This window comes from Geotrypetes seraphini, chromosome 7 (genome assembly GCF_902459505.1).
Source record: "Geotrypetes seraphini chromosome 7, aGeoSer1.1, whole genome shotgun sequence".
Classification (NCBI taxonomy): domain Eukaryota; kingdom Metazoa; phylum Chordata; class Amphibia; order Gymnophiona; family Dermophiidae; genus Geotrypetes; species Geotrypetes seraphini.
In genome coordinates this window covers 172,241,486-172,261,820 of record NC_047090.1, presented here as the reverse complement: position 1 = coordinate 172,261,820, position 20,335 = coordinate 172,241,486, and the positions used below count along the sequence as shown (strand labels likewise).

General features: G+C 39.8%; 1 protein-coding gene across 8 annotated transcripts in view; it reads left to right on the top strand.

Moving 5' to 3' along the window:
* The window catches only part of PPP4R4 (protein phosphatase 4 regulatory subunit 4), a 417,794-nt gene that overhangs the window by 147,919 nt on the left and 249,540 nt on the right, over window positions 1-20,335 (top strand). For all 8 annotated transcript variants that reach the window (XM_033953260.1, XM_033953256.1, XM_033953258.1 and 5 more), the window contains 2 exons: window positions 11,052-11,158; window positions 12,319-12,426. In XM_033953260.1, the coding sequence (XP_033809151.1) occupies window positions 11,052-11,158; window positions 12,319-12,426 (215 nt within the window). The remainder of the gene's footprint in view (window positions 1-11,051; window positions 11,159-12,318; window positions 12,427-20,335) is intronic.

Below are 20,335 nucleotides of genomic sequence, written 5' to 3'. Positions count from 1 at the left end.
AATGCTGGCGGGAAAGAACTCCATAAGGTAGTAATCTTTTCATTGAAAAATTTAGCTAGGTCGTTTGCGGATGGGGGGGAAAGGGGAAAAGGGAAAGGTGGAGTCGTTTTTTGAGGTTAGGTTGCGCCAGATGTTGAACAGTGTACTAACCCACCCAAAACCTACTGGATCCAACTATACACCATACCAATAGCCTTTATGCCTGTAGGTATCACCTGTATATAGGTACAGTGGGATTTGGGTGGTTTTTAGAAGGCTCACATATTCTACCATAAGTGTAGTAGTTAGAGTGGGGTGAGTCCCCATCTCTATAGTTTACTACACTGCCTACTAGGCTACTCCAGGAACCTTCTTGCTGCTCTACTGGGACTGGTCATACCATCTGAAAATATCATGCAGACGTCTGAAGATATCATTTATTCACATTTTTGAGGGGTGGTTGGGGGGGGGGGGTCAGTGACCACTAGGGGAATATTTTTATTTTATTAGTGATTTTATGAAATTAAATTTTGGTTATTTGGATTTTAGATTGTAAGCCACCTAGAAGGTTTTTGATGAAGTGGGATAGTAAGATTTGAATAAACTTGGAAGGGGGTCATGCCTTCATCCCTACAGTGGTCATCTGGTCAGTATGGTACCTTTTTGGCACTTACTGTATATACTTGAATATAAACCTAGATTTTGGGGCAAAAAAAGGTCCAAAAATGGGGGTCTCGGTTTATATTTGAATCTTACTACTTATCATTTCTAAAGCGCTGTGCACTAAACATATAAGAGTCGATACCTGCTCAATAGAGCTTATAATCTAATTAAGACACACAAACAAATGGGGGTTAAATAAATTCTCACAGAGGGAATGATAAAACAGACATGGACCCATCTCAGGCCTCTCCCCAGGCCTACCTTAAACTCTGCTGGTCCAGTAGTGAGCCAGGGCAAGAGCAATCCTCCTATGCAGGGCAAGAGCAATTCTCCTATGCTTTTGCCCTGTGCAGTCTCACTACTCAAAATGGCTGCCACAAGTTCCTACAGTAACCTTGTGAGACTACTGTGAGTTCAGTTTATGTTTGAGTCAACCCTTTTTCGGTTTACCCTCTTTTTTGGGGGGGGAAAAATCTTACCTCGGTTTATATTCAGATAGGTTTATATTCAAGTATATACAGTATTCGTTTTTAAACCAGGTCTAGCCCCAAATGTCCAAACTGTGCTCTGGATGTTTTCAAAAAGGTTTGATTATTTCAGAAAAACATCCAAATCATAAGCCTGCCCTAATCCTATCCAAACCACGCCTCTAATGTGCCCCCTTCAGATTTAGACGCACTGCAGGCATCCTCCATAGAAATCTCTGCAAAATACATTTCGAAAATAGCAAATTGGAAGGTTTGGTAAGATAAACATCCATCTGCCCTTTTATGCCACCCATAGTTATTTGTGCTGTCCAAGACTTTGTTCCCTTCCACACTCTGATGAGACAGTCAAAGTCACCCAGTCAGTATTGAAGTAATTGAAATCTATTATTTAGTTTCCACATTTAGTAGCTTGTCTGTTAACATTTCACAGTCTAAGTATCCTTGTGATATGGATGGTAATACACTTCACTGTTCTCTTATCATCATGCAGTTTCTGTCTATAGAAATTCCAGAGTGCAATTTATTTCCTACTCTATCATCCTTAACATTCAGTGCCACCAAACTATTAGTTTGTCTGCTCTGTCATTCTGATATATTTAGATCCCTTGTATCACAATGTCTGATTGCGTACCCTCTTTTCTTCAGGTTGCTACAGTGTCTCATATGTTCGTTTGTTTAATGCCATATTCAGTACTTGAACTTGTTCTTATATTTCTGTATTCATTTTTTCTCTTATTTACAAACTGCTTTATATAATCCATCTGAGATAACCCTTCCTCAGTCTGAACCATTCTATCTTGATTGACTATTACCTTCCCCCATAACCTACTGTAGTTAGCACCACTAGGCAAAAATGGATTTTAGAAAGGATGTACAAATCGGAATTGGGATGTCCAAATTGGAATATCTCAAGTTCTGCTAGTATTTTATGACAGGGTGTGCTAATGTGGAGCCTGCTGAAATGTGTACAGTATTAGGATTAAATATGTGAGCACTAGTTATGTTTGGTGGTAACATCCATTTTACAAATATCGTTGTCTAACGTATCGGTGAGGGGGGTGGGGTCAATTTGGCAACACAAATGCCAGCACAGATATATGTATATATTGGTATCCCAGAATATACATGTGTGTGTGCCATTTTAGAAACATACACAACTGTGTTTTCTAAAGCTGTCAAAGCACTCAATATCATAAAAACATAGAAACACAATGGCAGATAAAGGCCAAATGTCCCATCCAGTCTGCTCATCTGCAGCATACACTATCTTCTCTCCCTAAGAGACCCATGTTCTCTTCCCATGCTTTCTTGAATTCATACAGTCTTTGTATCCATCACCTCTACTGGGAGACTATTCCATGAATCTACCATCCTTTCTGTAAAAATTACATCCTATGACCTCTCATTCCAAAGCTACCTTAAAGTTAAAGAGACTCACCTCATATGCATTTATGCAACATAGGTATTTAAACATCTCTAATATTTCTCCCCCCTCCCACCTTTCCTCCAAAGTATATATATTGAGATCTTTAACTATGTCCCCATACACCTTATGACGAAGACCATTGGCCATTTTAGTAGCCTTCCTCTGGACTGACTCCATCCTGTTTATATCTTTTTGAAGGTGAGGTTTCACCAAAGTCTTATGCAGGGCATCAATACCTCCTTTTTCCTACTGACCATACCTCTTCTCTATGCACCCTAGCATCCTTCTAGCTTTTGCCATTGCCTTTTTGGCTACCTTAAGATCATCACATATTATCACACTCAAGTCCCACTCTTCTTTAATGCACATAAGTTCTTCACCCCCTAAACTATACCGTTCCTTCGGGTTTTTGTAGCCCAAATGCATGACCTTGCATTTCTTAGCCAACTCTCATGCTCCACACTTAAAGAATCCACGACATGCATGCTATGCTACATAACATCAGGAAACTGAAACACTGCAAAATCGGAATTCGAAGATTTCATATACCGAAATTCACTAACGACTTCCTACAACCTAATCCTAGGAGATCTAAACCTACATCTCGAAGATCATTCCTCCAAACAAGTAGAAAACCTACTATCCTTTCTCGAAGCCTTAATATACAAGATCCTAGACCCACAAACCACCCATGAAAAAGGTCACCAAATCGACATTGCAACCTTCATGACACAACAGCCCTTTCTCCCAGATATTCAGACATCAAATGGAAAGTGGTCTCGATCACTATGGTCAGACCACTACACATACTCCTTCAATATCAATTGTGGCAAAAGCAAATCCAAACCAAAAACTAACCTACAACTCATGTAAACATATCGACCCCTCCAAATTCTGGTCAAAAACAGACAAATTAATCCAAGAATCTAACTCCAAAGACTTCATTTCACAATGGATCAGCTTAAGTAAAGCCACCTTAAATGAGCTAGCCCCAATACAAACAAAAAACAGAATCAACAGACGATCTGACAAATGATTTGATAATGAACTACTCCTACTCAAAAGACAATGCAGACGACTTGAAAGAAAATGGAGGAAAACCAACCAAGAATCCACGAAAATTGCAAGGAAAATACTCATCCTACAATACAAGCTACAACTAAAAGAAAAAAGAAAAACATACTACACCAACCTAATAGGCAGAGACACTAAAAAACTATTCCAAATACTGAAAGAACTCACAGACACCAAACCTTACCTGGCCAATAATAACACCCCTCCCCCCTTCAGCCACCACTCTAGAAGAACACTTCAAAAACATAATCACAAATGCCAGGACCAACCTCGCTGGAAACCCAACTCTCCTAGATGAGATCACTATAACACCCTCAGACAAAGAATCAATAGCAGCAGATAGAACCTGGTCCCTCATCCCCACTATACAATGGTCAGACTTCAACAAACTCTACAAAAAATATAGTCACGCAGCCTGTGACCTAAACCACTGTCCTCCATATCTACTAAAAAATGCCAGTATCAAATTCTACTCTCTCCTGCAATGGATGCAAACAATGCTCACAGATGGCCTTTTCCCACAAGACCTCAGCAAAATCATCGTCACCCCTAACCTAAAAGACCCTAAAGGAGCAGCGGATCAACCTTCCAACTACAAACCCATAGCATCAATACTACTTTATGTCAAAATAACGGAAGGCCTAGTAACAAAACTCCTTACTGACCACAACATACGCCACCATACACAATCTGGCTTCAGAACCAATTATAGCACTGAAACACTACTAGGATCCCTACTGGACACAGCTAGACAACGTCTCAGTACAGGAAAAAAATACTCCTCATACAACTAGATCTAACCGCAGCATTTGACCTGGTAGACCATAACATTCTCCTACAAATTCTGGATACAATTGGTATCACAGACAAAGTACACACATTGTTCCAAGGATTCTTAAAGACCAGATCCTACAGAGTAAAATCAAGCAACGAAAAGTCAGAACCCTGATCCAACCCCTGTGGCATACTTCAGGGATCCCCTTTATCCCCCACACTCTTCAACCTCTACTTCACGTCCCTTGACATGTCCCTTGGCACCTATCTAGATAAATCAAACATAACCTCCTACAGCTATGCATTCTTCTCCTTTTTGATCAACCAAAACCTTCCATGACAGACACTATATATAAAACATTAGAAATAATAACAACTTGGATGAAAGACCACAAACAAACTAAATCAGACAAAACAAATTTCATTCTCCTAGAAAATGATAAGACCCCATCCATAACAAACCTAGTAATCAACTCAACCATATTCCTCATGCAAACCACTCTAAAACTACTGGGAATGACGATTGGCAGGTGCTGTACTATGCAACCACAAATCAATAAAATAATACAGAAATCCTTTGTAATCATGAGAAACTTAAGACAAGTACGAAAATTCTTCGACAAAACACAATTCTGGATCCTAGTCCAGGCCCTAATGCTGGGTCTCCTAGACTATTACAACATTCTCTATCTCCCCTGCCCCGCAACCATGATTAAACAACTGCAAACAGTCCAGAACACAGCTCTGAGACACAGCTACTCACTGAGGAAACATGACCACATCACCGAGGCATTCCTCCACTCACACTGGCTTCCAATTCAAGCAAGAATACAATTCAAGTTCTACTGTCTTCTGTTTAAAACCATGAACGGTAACAGCCCAACATACCTAAACAACCGCCTAATCCGAACCACCTCAACCAGACAAAGGAGAACCCACGCTCCATTCACATACCCCCCAATCAGAGAAGTCAAATGGAAAAAACTGTACAATGGCCTCCTGGCCACACAAGCAGCAAAATTAGACCACCAACTCTCTACTTTGCTGATAATGACCCCAGCCTACAGAACATTTAGAAAAGAAATAAAAACCATACTATAAAAAAAAATCCCTGATACCCAACAATCAAAACCAATCTACTCTCTAAAACAACCTAACGCCACAAGAACCACCTTAATCTCTACGAACCAATATATCTATTCTATAATTCCTCTGGAAATGGCCAGATAGATCCTTTATGTAATCTGCCTTGTACTGCAAGGTAACGGTGGAATAGAAATCACTAATGTAATGTAAATCATGGCTGCCAAATTTCAGACCATTCTTCAAGCTTCGCTAGGTCCTTCCTTATGTTGTTCACATCGTCAGTGGTGCCTACTCCATTGCAGATTTTGGTATCATCTGCAAAGAGGTAAATCTTACCTGATAGTCCTTCAGCAATATCACTTACAAAAATGTTAAAAAGAACAGGCCCAAGATCTAAACCTTGAGGCATACTACTGGTAGCATCCTTTCCTCAGAGCAATCTCCATTGACCACTACCCTCTGTTGCCTTCCACTCAACCAATTCCTGACCCAGTTCATCATTTTGGGGCTTATACCAAGGGCACTCAGTTTATTTGTTAGATGCCTATATGGATTACTGTCAAAGGCTTTGCTAAAATCTAAATGCATTATATCTAGCGCACTCCCTCTTTCCAGTTCTCTGGTCACCCAAATCAGATTTGTCTGACAAAACTTGCCTCTAGTGAATCCATTTTGCCTCAGGTCCTGTAAGTCACTGGATTCCAGAAATGTCACTTCTCTGTTTTAAAAGCTTTTCCATTGATTTATTTACCACAGAAGTCAGACTTTCCGGCCTATAGTTCCCTATCTCTTCCTTCCACTGTTGTAGCGAGGAACCACACCCACCTTTCTCCAGTCCTCTAGTATCACTCCCAATTCTAGAGAAGTATTGAAAAGGTCAGCCAGCAGAATCGCCTGAACTTCCCTAATCCCTAAATTCCTTCAGTACCCTCTGATGTACACCATCTGCCCCTATCACTTTGTCTACCTTTAGTTTAGATAGCTCCTCACAAACACAATCCTTTGAAAATCAATTGGGGTCTACCACACCTTCAGCCCTATTTGCATTTGTCTTCTGTGGTCCCACTTTGCCAATATCTCTTTAGGGAGGTGCATTAAGTTGAGGCCATTCCTAATCCAGTAGTGCTCCAGTAGAGCACTACACAAACCAAGCAATTTTTTCTAGCCTAAACAACCCAGGTGCAGATGTAAATTCCAGCGCTGATGTTGGTGGACATAAATGTGTAGTCTGCTTATTAAATGTGAAATGCACATGTCACTTGAGTAACGTCCAAACCACACCCCTTTGTCATTTGTACATCTTCATATTTTGCATTTGTATACCCTGGTTTCCTAAAAATAGGAATTAGACATATATAAGATTACATAAGAATTGCCATATTGGATCAGATCTAAGGTTAGGGTTACCATATGGCTCCAGAAAAAGGAGTGATAATATGATTCAAAACGTATTGTAAATTAAATTTAGTAGAAGGGCTTCATTCATTCATACCACATAGAAAAAAATCAATAAATGGACGTAACAGAATCTTATGTGAAACAAATCATAAATACAGAAAAACCTCAATTGCAAGCAGCCGTGACTACACAAGTACCCTAAGCCGTTTGCATCATCACAGGTTTTGTGAAAAAACTCCGTACAATTATATTTCACTTTCAATCATTCATGTGCAATATTTTCATTCATGTGCATCTTGAGAGGAGTCAGCCCTATTATTGGTGTCTTGCAAAAGCGTGGAGAAGATTGGACATTAATGGATCCCCTGAAGTAGCCAGTTTGGCGAAACGGAAAGACTTTTCTGTCGGGAGAAGAAATCAGATTTTTGGATGAGAAGATTTCGATTGAGAATATTTGGAGATAAGTGATTCCTTTCTATATCTGACATTAGTACTTCGGGTTCCATGCTGTCAGATCATGTTTAAAGCCTGAATTGAAGTTGTTGCCTTCCCTTATATTTTAGATAGATTTGGCTCTCATTCACCTTTTTGATAATTGAAGATCAAAGTAACATTAAGAACATAAGTCTTGTTGCACATGAATGAAAATATTGCACATGAATGATTGAAAGTGAAATATAATTGTACGGAATTTTTTCACAAACCTGTGATGATGCAAGTGGCTTAGGGTACTTGTGTAGTCCCGGCTGCTTGCAATTGAGGTTTTTTCTGTATTTATGATTTGTTTCACATAAGATTGTGTTACGTCCGTTTATTGATTTTTTTCTATGTGGTATGAATGAATGAAACCCTTCTACTAAATTTAATTTACAATACGTTTTGAATCATATTATCACTATTTTATACGATTGTATCCCTTGATACATCCAGAAAAAGGAGGACAGATTGAGTCATTTGAGTTTTACTTCCATTGAAAGTAATGGAAGTAAAACCTGGATGTCTCAATCCATCCTCCTTTTTCTGGAGCCATATGATAACCCTACCTAAGGCCCACCTAGCCCAGTATTGTGCTTCCAGCAGTTGCCAAGCCACGTCCCCTGCATCTGGCAGAAGCCCAAGAAGTAGCAAGAATCAATGCTAGTGACTTTCAGTGATAAGCTGTGGCTTTCTCTAGATTTACCTCTAATAGTTTATAGACTTCACCATCAGGAACCTAGCCAAACCTTCTTCAAACCTAGCTATTCTAACTGCTTTAGCCATATTGTCAATAAGTTCCAGAGCTTAATGATGTATTGAGTGAAAACAAATTTTCTCCTATTTGTTAAAAAAAAAAAAACAAAAAACCCTGTAACTATGTAACTTCATGGCATGTAGTTTAGTCTTTGTACATTTTTAAAGAATAAACAATTCATTTTCAGCTGTTCAGTCCACCCAGAATTTTTTAGACCTCTGTTATATTCCTCCTTAGGAATCTCTTCTACAAATTGAAGTGTCCTTATTTAGCCTTTCCTCATATGGTGAGGAGTTCCATTTCCTTATTTAGGTCACCCTTTGTTGTATCTTCTCTAATTGTTCTGTGTTTTTCAAGATGCAGCAATCAAAATTGAATGAAATACTGAAGGTGAAATTGTATCATGGAATGATACAAAGATGATAGAAACATGATTGCAGATGGCCCATCTAGTCTGCCCATCCACAGTAACCATTATCTCTTTCTCTCTCTGAGAGATCCCAAGCCCTCTTATAATATATTATAATTATATTATATATTATAAGAGGGCTTGGGATAGGCACGTGGGATCTCTCAGAGAGAGAACGAGATAATATATATATATTCTTGTTTTATTATCTGTTCCTTTCCAAGTAATTCCTAAAATTTTAATTTTCGGCTGCTACCGCATACTGAGCAGATTTCAATGTATTGCCCAGAATGACATCTAGATCTTTTTTTTGGGTTGTGACTCTTAATGTGGAGACTAGCTTCAGTAGCTATAAATTAGGTTATTCTTTCAAATGCATCACTTTACAATTGTCCACATTAAATTTCATCTGCTATTTGGATGCCCAGTCTTTCAGTCTTGTGAAGTCCTTTTACAGTTTCTCACAGTCCACATGTGATTTAACAACTTTCAATAGTTTTGTGTCATCTACAAATTTGATACTCAGTCATCATCAATTTTTCAAATCATTAATAAATATATTGAAAGCACCTGTTTTAAGATCCCTGTGTCATTCCATGATTCGCCTTTTTACATTGAGATAACCAGTTTTTAATCCACAACGTGGCTTTCTGATTTTCTCCGGAGACTCTTATGAACAACTTTGTGTAAAGCTTTCTGAAAATCTAGATACAGGTGCATCAACTGGCTCACCTTAATCCATATTACTGAGCACAGACAAACATTGTTTAATGGGACAGAGCTAACATGGATTCAACTAAAGAAATCATGCATCACTATCTACCACATGCCTTCAAAAAGATGTAGCAGATGGCGATACATGATTTCTTTAATTGAATCTATGTTAGCTCTGTCCCATTAAACCATGTTTGTCTGTGTTTGGTAATTTTGTTCTTTAATAATAGTATCTACAGTTTTGCTAAGAAGTTTTACCTTTACACCAACCTTCTTTTCAAACTCTCTTTTTAACCTTCCTTATTAATGCTTTGCATCTAACTTGCCAGTGATTATAATGCTTCTTTTTTTTCTTCATTTGGATTTTTCGAAAGATGCTCTTTTTGCATTTTAATTATGCCAGCTGTCTTTTGGCCTTCCTTCCTCCTTTTTCAATGTGAAATACATCTGCTCCGGCTTTCCTATATATTATTTTTGACCAATATCTATCCCTGTTTTACAACTGCTTCTGTTATCTTTTTTTAAAACTATTTTCCTCATTTTATCATAATTGCCCTTTTGAAAGTTAAATGCTGACACAGTAGATTTTCTTATTGGCTTCATACCAGTTATTAAGCACTATACACTTATAAATGCAGGTTTATGCATGTCCGAAAGAGAAAATAGGACTTCTAAAATGACCACCTTGGTGTCCATTCTGGTTAAAGTGCTGGTGTAATTTTCCCCTCCCCACAAGGTTCCCCATTTTCTAATGAAACGGAAGTTTAGCAGCTTATAGCATCATTCAGTTTAACTAGGTCAAAGGTAACAGCATACGTATTCTTAAAGTAACTTTAATGATGTAAATCAGTATAAATATTAATAGATAGAATAATCAAAATGGATTTAACTGTTGCAAATTAGAATATGAGACCCACACTAGATGGTGGTATATATCAGCTATTTTAGTTGAAGTTTTAGTGCAGCCCAGTTGATTGAGATTAGAGCATGACACGGTGACAAAATTCATCACCGTTCCCGTCCCCGCGGATAAACGCGGGAAACCATCTTCATGTCATTCTTTAAGGAGATAGGGAAGAATCAGAGTATAATTGGGCACAACCACTGACCCACAAGCTTTGCTTTGAAGAATGCTGGTGTAGAAGGACTGAGGTTGAAACAGACACTACAGAATGACAGTCTCTGGTATCCAGAGCAGATATTGTGATGTCATAAAGCCTCATTCCACCAGTGCCTAAGAGCCAATCACATCAGTGATGTCACAATGGCTTCATTATCCTTGGCTCACATAAGCACAACCACTGACCCGCAAGCTTTGCTTTGAAGAATGCTGGTGTAGAAGGACTGAGGTTGAAATAGACATGAGATTATTTCCCGCGGTTATCCGCGGGGATGGGGACGGTGATGAATTTTGTCACCGTGTCATTCTCTAATTGAGATGTCAAAAGCATTCTATTAGGTTGCTGGTGTCATCCAGGATATGCAGATAATTTTTAATATACTATTACAAACTGTCGAGAGTCATTTTCTTTCTTCCTTTAGTTCTTATTATTTTTACTAGAGTTCAGACAATGTAAAAATAGAATTGTAAGAAATATCCTGCATAACTGTTAGCTTTGGCAATGAATAGTCTTGAGAAATGCAACCCTACCAGCGATAGTGAATTTGAAGGTCCAACAGTTGAAGCCAAATGGTAGCATGGAAGATCTAGGGTTGGATAGATTCAATATCAAAGATATGTTTATGATCTCTATTGTTGGATTTGGATTGGTGGTAACATTTTCCATTTCATTTTCTCTCCTTTTTTAGATTTTGAATCCACTTGTTTCCAAGGCACAACTTTCTCAAACAGTTCAGTCTCGCTTAGCTAGTTGTAAAATCTTGGGGAAGTTAGCTAACAAGTTTGAAAGTCATGTGTGAGTAGTTTCTCTTCTTTGTTATTTACAGTACTAGCAGTTTAAATGACAAGCATAATTAGGCATTCAACCTGCTTTCTTATTTGTACAGATTATTTGCATACTTTCCTGTGCATAAGTTGAAAAGCACAGTAATTACTTTCATTTTAATTATTGTCATTAAAACAGTCATCTGAAACTTATTGACTCTTCCAGAAGATTTGGAAAGGTTGTATCTTAAATGAAGCAAATTCTGCTTCAGTCTCTTATATTTAGTGTTTAAATAATCAGTTTCTTTTTTTAAGATTTTAAAGGCTTCTCACTTTATAAAGCTATGCTATAATACATTGATTGAGCAACTGTAGTACTACTGTAAGTTGGTTTCCAGTTTAATTAATGTCTTTTGCAAGCTGCCTCCAGAATGCTCCCTTTTTATGTCTACTCCCACAGCAGCATTGAAGAACAGATGAAGCATTGTACTATATAATTACTTACTGTATCAGTTTTACTGTATGTAGAAGCTTTCCAGTACACATTACTAAATGCCAACTCATTAAATTATTTAATAAAAGTAATGATGAGGAAGGCTGCAAAGAATGTTGATTCACCTTTTCTGCAAATAGGGTTTGCATGACACATAATGGAGACTAAATTCTGTTTTATATAACGCTAGGCTTTTTCAGTAGGCACTGAATGGTGAAAACCTCATAAAAATCCAGGCCATGTCTGTGTTCTCTAATGGGAGGAGCAGTGGAATGTGTCTTCTAAAGAAAACCTCTTTTCCAGCTCCAGTTGTATGGTTTTGGTATTCATTTAGAAAACTAAGCTTGTCTTTACCTGTTTTGGGGTTTAAAAAAACAAAAACCCAAACCAATGTGAGGACCAGTTTCGGGTTTTTTTCTGTTAGCTCCAAAGATATGACAGTTTCTGCTTCCCTCAGGAAGAAAATGAAAAGGCAGCCGCTCACTCTGAGGTGGTGGCCAACATGGCTGTGATTGACAGCTACTCTATCCCTTCTAAGCATGAAGCTGTTGTGGGATATAGCCTGTTCATAAAATCTGCTTGTAAACTTTAACTGCACAGTATTTTAATTGAAAAAAATTCCAGCAGCTACATTTGTCTAAAAGTGCATTATAAGTTAACTTGTTTTTCATTACATTAATAAAACCTCCATTTTTTAGCATTAAGAGAGATATACTTCCATTGGTAAAGTCACTCTGTCAGGATGTAGAATATGAAGTTCGGTCCTGCATGTGTCGGCAACTGGAATATATAGCACAAGGAATAGGGTGAGTGCAACGTACCTGCCAGAAAGCTTGCATGGCATTTTCTATTTTTGTCTGCTTATCTCATAATGTTCTCGTATCATATTTTATAAATAAAGTGTAATAACTAATGTATTATTGCATCCCTAAAATACTGTATATGTCAGACCCGTTTTTGTGTGAGAAGGAGAACAAATTATGTTTAAGCTATTTGAAAGTTTGTTTCATAATAGCATGGTATATTAGCCTGAATTGCTAGAAAATTGAAAATAAATTTGAGGTTTATGTTCGTGCTTACTTTATCTTAATATTATGTATTATTAGGTTTTGTATTGTTTTTGTTGACCATGATCGTATCTTTCTAGTCTTGTTCTTCTGAAATTGATCTAAAATTGCATATATAAAAAATAAGTATCATGTTGTTTATATCTGTAATACTGGAAAACCTGTTCCTGAATAGGTGCATTTACAATGACTCGCTAATGAAACTATTTAGATGGGTTCTTCAAATTGCACAGACAGTTCTGTCATACTATTCAAATTAAAATTAAATTAATCGTAGCAGGATGAAAACTATAAATGGCTATTATATCCAATATCCCTATATTGATAATGTCACTACGCAAATATGACAACGCTGATATTGAAAGAGTTTAGACTCCTACCATTTTTGAGATAGGCTCTTAAATGAGCCTCTGAAAGTTTGATGGAGCCGAGTTCTTAAGAAAATTTGGGTTCTAAATTCTCTCGACTCCTAAATGTAATATAATCTAAAAAGTGGGTGGCAACAGAAGTAGATTTAGGAATGGGGGAAATAGAAGCAAGCTTAGCACTTATTTTCAGCACTAGGCATCTAAATTAGGCAAATGAATGGAAGACCTAAATTTGAGAGCAAAACCATCAGGACATTTGAAAGCTTATTTTATAACTGCTTCAACTAGCTTTGGAAGTGGAGAAGGTGTATATTTTCAGCCTCTGTTATAAAGATACATAATAGGTGCCTATGTGTCTTTATGAAATACTAGTAAAATTACGGCAGAACTCATACCTATGTCCAGGACACAAACACATAGGCCTACACATATGCCTCCTTAGGATTAGGCATAAATGTTAGTGTGTAAAGTATGTCAATTGCACATATTTTATAAAGTATGCGCTTAAATCACGTCTCTACCCATGCTTTGCCCCAGTCACCTCCCTTGAACGTGCCTGTTATAAAATCTCATGCAAGTATGTGCCTAAGGGGCACCACACATGTTGGTCCTTTTACAAAGGCGCGGTAGCGGTTTAACGCGCAGAATACCACGCGTTAAACCGTCTGCCGTACTAGTACCTAACGCCTCCATTGACGAGGCATTAGGATTTTAGGCTGCCGTGGGGGCTAGCGCATGATGAAATGTCCGATGCGCTAACCCCCGTAGCGCACCTTGATAAAAGGAACCCATAGTTTCAAGCATGATGTAATTTTATGCAAGCCCTATTGAATGTATATAACACATCACATATTACATTACATTACATTAGGGATTTCTATTCCGCCATTACCTTGCGGTTCAAGGCGGATTACAAAAGATTAATAAAAACGTTGTTACAATGGGAGAACTATTGATTAGCTAGAGAGGTAAGTAGTAGATCTTTTAAACATTTCACAGGTTGTTAAGGATAAGTCGGTTTGCAAAAGAATTAAGAAGGGGGTCACAATGGAAGTTCTGTTGTTATTACTAGTGAAGTAAAGGGTAGATCAATTGTCAGTTTTAGAGTTATTAAGAGTACGTGATGTTATGGCTGCTTCAGGAATTTCTTGAAAAGTATAGTTTTTATTTCTTTTCTGAATGTCTTGTAGTCTGGGGTGGACGTCAGAAGGTTGGAAATCTGGTTATCCAGCCTTGCGGCTTGAGTGGCTAGGAGGCCGTCGTGTAGTTTTGATCGTTTTACTTCCTTGATTGGGGGAGGTATGAATGGGGAGTGTGTTTTTCTGTGTCTGGTAGTGGGTGCTTGGATGAGGCGGTTGTTCAGGTAAGATGGGCTGTCTCCGTTTAGGGTTTTAGATAACATGCAGTAGAATTTAAATTGGATTCTTTCTTGGATTGGAAGCCAATGTGAGTTGATGTAGGCTTCTGTGATATGGTCATGTTTTCTCAATGAGTAGATGAGTCTCAATGCTGTGTTTTGGATTGTTTGAAGTTGTTTAATCATAGTAACAGGGCAAGGAAGGAAGAGGATGTTGCAGTAGTCCAGTAGACCTAGTATTAGGGATTGTACTATAAGTTGGAATTGTGTTCTTTCAAAGAATTTCCGGACTAGTCTCAGATTTCTCATGATTGCGAAGGATTTCTGGATTGTTTTGTTTATTTGCGGTTGCATGGTGCAGCATCTGTCTATGGTCATGCCAAGTAGTTTTATGGTGGTTTGGATGGGATAGTTGGTTGCGTTGAGTTCTAAGTTGGTTGTGGTTTGGACCTTGTCATTTTCGAGAAGGATGAATTTGGTTTTGTCTGGGTTGAGTTTAAGTTTGTAATCTTTCATCCAGGTTGTGAGTGTTTCAAGTGTTCGGTGAAGTGTGTCTGTCATGGTAGGTTTAGAATGATCATATGGGATGAGGATGGTGATGTCATCTGCATAACTATATGTGGTTATGCCTAGATTGTCCAGATGTGTTCCTAGAGAAGCAGTGTAAAGGTTGAAGAGGGTAGGGGATAGTGGAGATCCTTGTGGTACGCCGCAGGGGTTTGACCAAGGTTCTGATTTTTCTTTGTTTGATTTTACACTGTAGGTTCTAGATTTTAGGAAGCCTTCAAACCAAGAGTATACTTTATCTGAGATGCCTATTGCATCTATGATCTGAAGAAGGATGTTGTGATCTACTAAATCGAATGCAGCAGTTAGGTCCAGTTGTATGAGAATCATTTTTTTCCCTGTACTAAGGTGTTGTCTGACAGTGTCCATAAGGGAGCCTAGTAGTGTCTCTGTGCTGAAGTTGGTTCTGAAGCCTGATTGCATGGGGTGGAGTAGGTTATGGTCATCTAGGTAGTTGTTGAGGAGTTTGGCTACTAGGCCTTCTATAATTTTGACAAATAGCGGAATGGAGGCAATAGGTCTAAAGTTAGATGGGTGGTTTTGTGGTACTTTTGGGTCTTTTTGGATTGGGGTGATGACGATTTCGCTGAGGTCATCAGGGAAAATGCCTTCTGTGAGCGTGGATTGAATCCATTGTAGAAGTATGGTGCGGAATTTTACACTGGAGGTAGAAAGGAGATATGAGGGGCAGTGGTTGAGGTCACAGGAGGCATGGCTGTATTTTTTGTAGAAATTATTGAGTTCGGACCATTGTGTGTTGGGGAACTGTGACCATGTTCTGTCTGCTGCAGTTGACTTTTTCTGAAGGGTGGATTGTGATTGTATTTTGATGGGGTGGGGTAAGGTTGAGAGTGGCTCTGGTGTTGGTAATTTTGTTCTTGAAGTGTTCTGCTAAGAGGATGGCTGAGGGAGGGGGGGTGTTATTGGTGGTTGTTTAGGGTTTGGTGTCTGTTAGATCTTTCAGGATTTGGAATAGTTTTTTGGAATCTTGGGTTTCCATGCCTATAAGATTAGTGTAGTGGGTTTTCCTCTTGTCCTTTAGTAGATTTTTGTATTGTTTGTTGATTTTTTTCCAGTCGGTTTTTGTTTGATCTAGGTTAGTTTTTCTCCATTTTCTTTCTAATCTTCTACACTGTCTTTTGAGTTGGAGCAATTCATTATCAAACCACTGGTCTGATTTCCTGCTGGTTCTGGTTTTGGTTTGTAGAGGGGCCAGTTCATCAAGGATGTTGGTGGTCACATTCTTCCAGTGAGAGATGAAGTCTTTTGGGTCGCAGTTTTGGATAGTTTCGTCTACTTTTGACCAAAAAATGGTTGGCTCGATATGTTTGCCTGCGGTGTATGTGGATTTTTTGGATTGAGGTGTGGGTTTGGTCTTGGTCCAGTTGATGTTGAAGTTGTATGTGTAGTGGTCTGACCATAGGGATGGAGACCATGTTCCGTTGGGAGTTTGGATTGCTGGTTTGGATGGTTGGTGAGTCATGAATGCTGCGATGTCCAGTTGATGTAGAAAATTATGTGCTTTGGGGCCTTTTATTAATATGCAGTAAAGTCTTTGAGGATCATAAGAACTAAGGCCCCCAGGGGAGTTGAGGTTTCTCAGAGGTTGCGAGTTTTGTTAACTGGTGTGTTTTGGGGGTGGGGTTAGTTGGGGGGGATAAAAATGGGGGGAAAACCTTTTGATGATTGTATATTGTTTGATTTTGAAGGATGGCCACATTCTATTTGTTAGGTGTTTATGAAGTTCCTCTCTGTGTTGTTTTTGCACTAATGGCTATCATAAATAAAATTTGCTTTAAACTAAAGTAAAGTTTGCAGTTACCATATGGTAAAGTCAATATCACACTGTAACTGCAAAGCTTCTGCATTAACTGTTGGGTTTGTGCACTGTTATGCTTTTTTAAGTCTAGAACCTTTACATTTGAATGAGCTCCCTCTACACCTGTCTTAATATTAAACCACAACATTCAGTGATCACTCAATGCCAGATGATCACCCACTATAACATCAGAAACTCTCTCCCCATTTGTAAGCGCTGGGTCAATTAGGGCCTTATCCTGCATGGGTTCCATTTACCAACTGCCGGAACTGTTCTTGTAGAGGATCTTCCTACTTCTAGAGCACAGGTGTCAAAGTCGATCCTTGAGGGCTGCAATCCAGTCGGGTTTTCAGGATTTCCCCAATAAATATGCATGAGATCTATTAGCATACAATGAAAGCAGTGCATGCAAATAGATCTCATGCATATTCATTGGGGAAATCCTGAAACCCTGATAGGATTGCAGCCCTCGAAGACTGACTTTGACACCCCAGTTCTAGAGGATCCTACTATAGGGATACCACAATCATCATCAGCATGTTAAATCAACTACTTCTCCTTTTATAGTTATAATCTGAATATCTGCTATTAAATCTCTCTCCACTTCTTTTGTCTGTGAAGGAGGCCTGTATATCACACCAATGTAAATACATTTTCCATTCCCCTGTTCCAGATTGACCCTTAATGCCTCTTCTTTACCCTGCAAATCCTCCAGTTGTGTGGCTTTAATATGATCTTTAACGTATAACTCCACTCTTTCTTCTTTTCTTCCTACCCTGTCTTTCCTGAACAGAAACTATAACTATAACCCAGTCATGGTTCTCTGTGAACCACGTCTATGTGATAGTCACTAAATCCAACTCATTCTCTTCGATCACAGCCTTTAGATCCAGAACCTTGTTTCCCATACTTCAAGCATTGGTATATACTGTACAGCTGAACCTTGTTTCCCATACTTTGAGCATTAGTATATACATCTTTCCAGACATTACCCCCTTTTCCTTTTTGTGTAGAGGAATTTAGCTATTCCCTTACCTTCCCTTATACTCACCTGGGGGCTTTGATTCCCCTGCCCCAATGATTCTAGTTTAAAGCCTTCCTCAGCAGTCCTTGGAAAATCATCCCATGGTCTAGGAAGCCAAATTGCTCTCAATGACACCATCCATGCAGCCATTTATTCATCTTCAGGGTGCAAGCTTCTCTGCCTAGGCCTTTACCCTCAACAGGGAGGATCAACGAGAATACCACCTATACATCTGACTGTTTCACCTTCTGTCCCAGAGCCACAAAGTCTCTTTTGATACGTTTGGAGGGGTACCTAGCAGTATCATTAATTTCAAACATGAATGAGCAACAATGAATGTAGTCATTAGGCTTGGATTTTGGCACCAGGCAGACATCATACCTCCTGGGACATCGTGTCTGGTCTGCATGCTTCTGTACCCCTCAGAAGGTAATCACCAACCACCACTACCTTATGCCTCCTAGTGGTCATGGATCCATCAACTTTGGGGATTTTGAGGTTTGGTCCTTCCTGTCATGCTCTCATTTCCTCCATTTCTAGGGCTGTATACCGGTTCTTCATTTCAGTGTCAGGTGGAGTCACAGTATCAATCCTGCAAGGTCATGTAATCTGAGTCTAGCTTTCCTCCGTCAGCATGGCCTCTTCTTCCCTACTGCTGGTAATCTTTGATGCATCATGGAGCACGGCCTTTTCTTCCCCACTACTGGAAATTTTTGATGCCTCATGAAGCATTTCATTGATGTACCTCTCATTCTCATGCTTGCCACCTCCCCTCGCAGTTCAATTATTTCCTTCATGAGGGATTCAAACGGAAGACAGCTTGCACATGTAATCACTCCCTCTGCTTGGGTAACATTTTCTGGGTGTCAGGTCAAAAGCGCGCCGGGACAAAGGCGCGCCCAGACAATTGAGCGCAGCGCGCGCCGCCGCACTGCTCTAAATTACTGTTTTTAGTGCTGCGTCGGGGGGGCATGGGGGGGAACCCCCACTTTACTTAATAGACATCGCGCCGCGTTGTGGGGGCGGTGTGGGGGGTTGTAACCCCCCACATTTTACTGAAAACTTCACTTTTTCCCTGTTTTTAGGGAAAAAGTTCAGTTTACAGTAAAATGTGGAGGGTTACAACCCCCCAAACCCCCCATAACGCCGGCGCGATGTCTATTAAGTAAACTGGGGGGGTTCCCCAACAAAACCCCCCATCGGAGCACCTAAAAACTGTAATTTAGAGCGGCCCGACGGCGCGCGCTGCGCTCAATTGTCGGCGCGTGCTTTTGTCTTTTGCACCGTTGTCTATGAACCCATTTTCTGTCTGCTGTAAACTGAGCCACAGCTTTGGTCACACGATGCTTCCCAGCCATACTGTGGTTGCAGAAGTATTTGAACCTTTTCCCAAGTTTAAGTGCCAGCAGGTAAGATATTCCAATGGAGTTTTTCTTCCCCTTAGCAGATCCTCACTTAGCACCACTTCAGGACAATGGCTAAGTCATTAATGGCTTCTAGTTCCTCACCCTCTTTATCAGGCCTTTCCCCCTCATGTGCTCTCGCGTTCCCTTGACTTGGAATCTCTCACTCCACTTCCGCCCCCCCCCCCTCAACTTACTAACTTGCTATTGTGGGTGGCAGCACTGAAATGAGCTGCCTTCAGCCAGTGTCTGGTTTTCCCTGTGCTGCATCTTCCTGTTTCTGGTGGGTGAGACACAGTGAAAAAAGGCCTAGCACCAGCTAAAGGCAGCATTTTTTTATTTAGCACTGCTGCCCACAAGAACAAGGTTGGAGAACCATGGTTGTGCAAGGAGTGAGAGATGCTGTGCCAGGGAGGAGGAGTGGAAAAAAGAGGGAGAGATAGATGCCAGACCACTGGGGTGGGAAGAAAGAAAGAAGAAGAAGAAGAAATGCTGGGATTTGTGGGAGGAGAAAGAGGAAGTGATGCTGGATCCATAGAGATAGGGGGATAGGAGAGAAGGAGAGATGCTAGCCAGAGGAGGCTAGGAGAGGGAAGGATGGTCTGGGGGAGATGAGACAGGAGGAAAAGAAGAGAAATGTGGAGGTGGGTTGTGAGAAAGAAATGAGAGTGATGGGAGAAGCTAGACATGGGAAGATAGACTTCAAATTGTTCTTATGTCTAACTTCAATTGCTTCTTTGTACACATCAATATACTTTTGTCTCTAGGACTCTCTACATATTGGTTGTGTATTGGTCCCTGTGTATTGGTCCCTGCCTTTTGTGTAGATAATCCACCACTTTTTTGTTTTGTTTTTACTGTTTGGTTGCTCTTCATCTGTAAACATGGAGAGGCCTATGGGAGAGCCATAGGCCCCTCGCCCTGCATCCCAGTATGCACTGGGAAGGGGAAGGCCTGCCATTTTGAAGTGGCAGGCCTGCCGGCAGAAGGGAGAGGGCATCTCTCCTGCCAATCTTCTGAATAAGGTATGGGAGTGGACCAAGGTGGTGTCATCATTCCATGTCAATCATGAACTCAGGTTTCCCATCTTCCAAACCACAGTTTCCAAGA